Here is a 6,368-nt window from a genome sequence, read left to right on the forward strand (position 1 = left end):
TTAACTTACGTGAAGTCGGTAATTATATCGTTACCAAACTAATTTTTTTACTTTTCTACTTAGCAAAAAATACCTAATTTAGTGTTGCCAAACGACACTTAAAACTTTCATTTTCAAAAACAAAACTCAAAACAAACATTATTTCCCCATTTTTCTGCAAACTGGGCTTACAAAATGTAATTTGCAAACTAAGGTTGTAAAATGTAAATTGCGAACTTTGCAGAATGTAATCTCGGTTGTAGATCTTGCATATCAATAAAAACACACGAAATTTCTTCTTCAAATCTGAAATTTTTTCTTCATCATAATCAGATAAAATTAGGGTTTCAGCTCTAGTTGGACATAATCATCAAATTCATCATCATCACCATCAAAATTAAAAGAAGAAGAAGAAGAAGGAGAAGGAGAAGGAGGAGGAGAAGGAGGAGGAGGAGGAGGAGGAGGAGGAGGAGGAGGAGGAGGAGGAGGAGGAGGAGTAGGAGGAGGAGGAGGAGGAGGAGGAGGAGAAGGAGAAGGAGAAGGAGAAGGAGAAGGAGAAGAAGGAGAAGAAGGAGAAGGAGAAGGAGAAGGAGAAGGATAAGAAGAGGAAAGACATGCATCCTATTGTTGTATCCGATTGAAAGGTATGCGTTGTGTTTCTATTTTTAACTGTACTTGTGTAGTTGTATTGTTCTTATATGTATTTATCTTTGCGATAAATTCCTCTACATTTTGAAGACATACATGCAAATTCCCCTACCCTTCGAAGACATACATGCACAATAGAGCACAGTCCGAGTGATCTATTGCCGAAGGATATCTTGCCAATGAGTGTGTGGCATTTATCAGAAGATATATGTGATGTTGGATGACACTTAAATAAACCACTTAGGTATGAAGATGATACTCTAGTAGGAGGTGTTAACAACTTCATACTAGGTTATTGTGAAATGAATCCAGTGCATCTATATACTTATTAAGTTGGTTCTAAAATAAATTACCATATCTTTAATATTATATGTTATGTTTCTGACGTATTCTGTTTAACTTTTAACTGTAGTTATCACAAATTTAATTTGAATATTGTATATGTTGAAAAATATTGGCTCGAGCAATTCAAAGTAAGCACAAAGGAGTTTCCTGATTGGTTTAAGGATCATCTTAATAGACCGAAGCAAGCCAATCATTCATATCCTGAGAGACTTAACATACTTGTTGCCGGACCGCTGTCATGTGCTAAACGATGCAAAGGTTACAGAATTTAAGGGCTCAAAATCAAGTGAAACATGGCATAACAATGTAGAATAAGAACTTCAGATTAATTTAAAACTAGAATCAGAGTGCAAAGAGTGAAGTTCTGGACCTACTTTAAGTATAAACAGCAATGGAAAGTTTACAAGTATAAAGAGAAAGAGAGGAAAACAACAATACAAATTAAGCATAATGTTAACAATCTTTTTTATTGAACGATTCCCAAAGAACGCCGAGATCAACATTACCTCCTGAAAGTATTATGGCTATTTGATTGCAGTCCTTCCAAGCAGGGTTTTTCAAGAAACTGTCAGAAAGGACAGCAGCAAGGCCTATTGCTCCACTAGGTTCCACGGCAACTTTCAAAATTTCGTAACACATTCTCATGGCTTCAACTATCTCTTTATCATCCACTGTAATAATATCGTCCACTAAATCCCGGACCACAGGCCTGCATTATTCACATATTATTGTGCATACAAGATTGCATCACGTATGTTGAGTTAACTAACCAAAATAAAAATTGGAGGTCAATCTCAGAAACATCAAATGTAATTCTTTCTATGTCTAGATTCAAAAGTTTGACGGAATATAGATCACCATTGGTGATGTAGCGGTATATCAGCTCCAGTCGGATTATTTCTACTTTATCATCCACTGTAATAATACCCTAGGTTAATGCTGTTTGTCTAATTTAGGGGTGGTTAATCCAGAAGTAACCAATTATTAATACGTAATAATAATAAGAAGATGATGTATGTTAATATGATTGTGTCCCTATATTACGACTTTTTTGCCTTATCAGACACCTCATACCGGTGTTGGATGCTAATACTCATACTAGTGTCCATGTTACATACATTAAACTAGCGAAATGAATCCTAAGGGAAAAAAGGAATAAATTAAACTAGGAACTAGGACAAACCGAAGTCTCTTATGCTAGAATTAGTAAACCCTAGGGTGTCTGTACCCATATTGTGTACATATACGGTAACCTAGCAGTTGATTTTGCTAATATGGTAGGCATGTGAAAAGACAAGAACACCAAAAAGAAGGGGATTTTATTTATGTTTTTTAAACAGTGCAAGTGGATTTCCTGGGAAAATGTGACTAGGCAGAAAACATCTTAATGGCCATTAAGATGAGCCGTATCAAAGTGTAGTCATGATTTCTAGAAACTAGTAGAACAAGATATTTTTCAGTTACCAGATTCATCTTGGCAGAGGTTTTCTTGAAATGTTCTCTAAATAAATCTTTACATATTAAGATTGTATTTACCACGTCAAATCCCCAAGAGAAGCTCGCAATCCATCAGCAATGGTGTTGGTCTCAGGCAATGTTACAATCTTACCAGCTGCCTTGGACTGAGCAGCATCATTAGCTCCCATTGGTTCAGCAGCCAAAACCCGAATGGCGGGATTGATAGACTTTGCAGCCAGTGCAACCCCTGATATGAGACCCCCTCCTATATTTTTATTAGGACAAAAGATCAGAAACAAATTGATCACAGGAAAAGAGTAGTCACAAAACAGTAATAACTCGTATGATTGTACTGACCACTAATAGGTGCGATTATAGTGTCAATTTGTGGGATTTGCTCTAGCAACTCCAGTGATATGGTGCCTTGTCCACTGCCAAAACACAAATATTGTAAACCTTGACTGAATCAATTGCCGGAATATGCACACACAATTCACATAATATATATTTAACAAAAAGAAGATATGCTTTTAGAGAACATTCATTTAACTTGACCAAGATGCATGTAATGCAGAAACATTGAGAGGGTATTGCTGTATTTTTTCTTTTCCTCCAGTTGTAATTATGGCACGCAAAGACAAGACTTAACATACAGGAGGATTTTGTCATGAAACGCTACACATCATTAAGGAATTTCAACTTTCACTCACTTAAAGGAAACCTAAACGTTTGGGGTTTACAAAATCTAAACCAGTTCTATCATAAATTTTTTAAAACGTCTCGAAATAAATATGTACTGACTACCATATGAGTGGGAGTGAAATTGGCGAACCAGTTAAGAAGACATTGAAGTATCCTATCTTTTTTTGCACATAGATCCTGCGTCCTTAATTTGTTCATGGACCAAACTCCTACAAAGTACAGAACAATAATAATTTCAAAGTTAACCTCATGATGCGTCCATCATTGAATGGATGAACCAGAACAGCACCGGTTTCTTGCAGCACTTTTTCAGCAACAGACTCTCTTGACTGCATTGTGGGTTCACTCCAAATAACCTTTCCACCATAACGCTTGACATTTTCGATCTTACACTTAGGAGCATTTTCTGGTATAACGATGTAGGCTGGGATTCCACGTAACTTCGCAGCCAAAGACACAGCTGCAGCATGGTTGCCACTACATGTGAAATACATGATCGAACTTTTTTATCCAAAATATCAAGTCCATGAAGAAAATGTGATTGTATGAGTGAATTTGAAACGAACCTGCTATGGGTTACAACCCCTTTGGCTGCTTGATCATCCTCAAGTGAAAATATAGCATTGCAGGCACCTCTGAACTTGAAAGCTCCACTGACGACCAAAACATAGTATTGGTAATATTAGTTCCTGTTTCTAACCATGTTATGAGAAAAAATGTGAGATGATGAAATACATAATAATGGTAGTCAAACTTTTTTTTACCATCCACCCGTATGTAACTGCTCACCCCTTCTGAAAACATTCAGCTTTAAAAAATAGTCTCCTTCCGGCAATAAAATTTAGCGTTTCTGAAGAGAGAATTGGAGTTTTATGTATGAATGAGTTGATGCGTACTTGTGCTTCTTTTATAGATGAAATATCAGCCGCATAATTCCCACTCTTTATCTGGTCTTTTGCTTCCATATGCCCTATGTAACCCTTCACTACATAGCAGAATCACAAGTTGTTGAGCCTCATTGTTTGGTTACAAAAAAGTACAACTTTATGATATTCGTTAGCAGTTGTGGAATCATGACTTCATGAGTACTATCTGAACATTGAGATTCTAGTCTTAATATTTGCCATATCCAGAAATGCATTTTTGATCAATTAAAAAGTTTAGGGATTCATATGAAAATATGATTTTGTAAAGAGTTTCTGAACACAATCTTTTTGCAAACAATGAAAATATTCTCTTCTAGTTAAATTAATATCGATTTGTTTCCAAAATCTCTTTCCAAAACGAATTCATCGACGTGATTTCTTGAAAAAAAATGTCTTTTTGGACACTGAAAAGTAGGAACCTGAAGGGGTTCCTTCTTCACTTATATGAACTACATTACACCAAACCCTGTTTCATCCTCACATATTCTTTAACCAAATCAGAACTCATCAAAACATTTTTAAGGATCGTATCAGAGGATAAAAGTTAAGCAATATCTTGTAAGAATTTTGATCAACCAAAGTGCTCATGATTTACGGCCATTGGCCACCATAATGAAATTTATGGATCCCTCAAAGAAAAGGTTGCTTCTCTCATACCCAATTGCTAAAAGAAGAAGCTTACATCAGGAGGCTAATCGTCGGTGCGCTGTTTCTTTCGATTTCTACATTGTTTTCATTTTCTTACTTCATTAAGCTTTTTGAAACTTGAATGTTGCTAGGTAAACAAGCGACGAGATTTAAGGTGCTTAAATTATATTATGAGGCATTATAGATTATGAAGACAGACAAAATCAATAAGCATTTCCAACTAAATAGCTAGAATTCGGGCTTCGGAGAACTTTCCCGATTATAATCAATAAAATTTAAATTTTATTCACTAATATAGTGAATAAGAAAAACACATTGGTTTCCCTAGGTGAATCTAACCCTATTCATAAGTAACCTCCTTTACTTCAATTAATTCAAATAAAATTTCCTATGTAAATAATATTAGGATCAGAATATAGGAACTTATCTATTTGGAACATAAAATAGATTATATGGTGCAAAAAAGAAACAAACAATCTAGTAAGAAAATTATTTTACACCCAAGTTACTTCTTAAGCATCAGGTTAAAGTTCAACAGAGACATCTGAAAGCTATGACTTCTAGGATGATGATAATGATGGTGATGACTAATGACTTTCATTTCTAGGGTTAGGTAATGATAGGACTTACAATTTGTTTTTCAAGTTCAGAGGTGAAGCCAAGAAGGAGACGATTCTTCCACGGTGGGTTTGTGCAATGACATCCAAAAGTGTTTTAAATTAGGAAGTGGGTAATTCTAAAGACGCCTACAAAGTGCTATTCGCGCCCCCTTTTGTCACTCTCTCTCTCTCTGAATTTTCTCCAATGGGTGCCAATAATACTTTCGACGCGCCCTTAAAATCACTTTTGGCCAGAGTCCCAGTCCGTGGGACTCATGGGCAACTACAGCCCCATGGTGTAGGACTCTCGGCTAGTAAAAGTCCGATCACATGGGAGTCTCGACTGGGCCTTGAAGAGTCTCGTGGAATGGGATTCCCTCACCATGCCCGGTGGAGTCCCATCCCATAGGACTCCCCGGCCTGGCCGGCTTTACCATGTGAGTTTGATTGGGCCCGGCATTGGCAGGCCCTTATGCAGTTTCAGCCAATACTCTAATGGGCCTCAAATCATGCATAGTTTTCCTACTAATCAATTCTTCCTATCGACTGCTGGAAGAAGAACACGTAGACAGAAAGAGAGGAGAATGAAAAAGAAAAGGATGACCTAATTTTGTTCTCTCATATATGTAAGAGTAGTTCTGCCATCATGAGAATAATGTTTTGTTCACCTATGTGTATCGATAAATTTTCTTGTTTTATTTATTTATTTATTATTTTGACTCAGACTGTCGTTGTTATGATGTTCCTAGTTATTCTTCGGACAAGTGGAGGAAGGGAGGAAGTTCTTCTCTATGACTAAACTGACCATTTTTTTCGCACCAAAGTACTTCGGATATGGGTATTTCTCCCAGATGAAGTGAATTGAACCTCTCTTTCAATTGATATCCAAAAAGAAAAATCCCAAGACTTGGGTAAATTTCAGACGTATTTCTCTTGGTAATGAACTTCCCAAGTTGGTTAGTAAAATCCTAACAAAAAGAATTAATCTCACGTTCAAAATGATTCTGTACCAGGTAGGGAGAGCCATGAAGTAGGAACGAAATAAGGGTAATCAGTCGTTTTA

General features: G+C 36.4%; 1 protein-coding gene across 2 annotated transcripts; it reads right to left on the minus strand.

Annotated features, from left to right (window-relative positions):
* Nucleotides 1–1,279: 1,279 nt before the first annotated feature.
* On the minus strand, nt 1,280–5,450 carry SR (serine racemase). Of its 2 annotated transcripts, none has more exons than XM_086647241.1 (7): nt 5,337–5,450; nt 3,922–4,117; nt 3,699–3,785; nt 3,379–3,609; nt 2,788–2,861; nt 2,509–2,695; nt 1,280–1,681 (listed from the first exon to the last, which is right to left on the minus strand). In XM_086647241.1, exons 2-7 carry the CDS (start codon nt 4,095–4,097, stop codon nt 1,426–1,428), a joined length of 1,011 nt encoding a protein of 336 aa, XP_086503367.1. In that variant the 5' UTR covers nt 4,098–4,117; nt 5,337–5,450; the 3' UTR covers nt 1,280–1,425. The 2 variants fall into 2 exon arrangements, with proteins under 2 accessions (XP_086503367.1, XP_086503378.1); XM_086647252.1 differs by lacking the exon at nt 5,337–5,450 and adding an exon at nt 5,205–5,223.
* Nucleotides 5,451–6,368: the final 918 nt, after the last annotated feature.

This window comes from Eschscholzia californica, unplaced genomic scaffold (genome assembly GCF_041429995.1).
Source record: "Eschscholzia californica isolate CP2 unplaced genomic scaffold, dmEscCali1.0.p SCAF_1, whole genome shotgun sequence".
Taxonomy (NCBI): domain Eukaryota; kingdom Viridiplantae; phylum Streptophyta; class Magnoliopsida; order Ranunculales; family Papaveraceae; genus Eschscholzia; species Eschscholzia californica.

What these genes read in the sequence shown, in the direction of transcription:
- SR (XM_086647241.1), bottom strand. Translation starts at nt 4,097, where the DNA reads ATGGAAGCAAAAGACCAGATAAAGAGTGGGAATTATGCGGCTGATATT. An exon ending in AATGATGGACGCATCATGAG is followed by an intron (nt 2,862 to 3,378) that starts GTTAACTTTGAA and finishes GTGTTTTGGCAG; the next exon opens with TGGACAAGGCACCATATCAC. An exon ending in TCTCTTGGGGATTTGACGTG is followed by an intron (nt 1,682 to 2,508) that starts GTAAATACAATC and finishes TGAATAATGCAG; the next exon opens with GCCTGTGGTCCGGGATTTAG.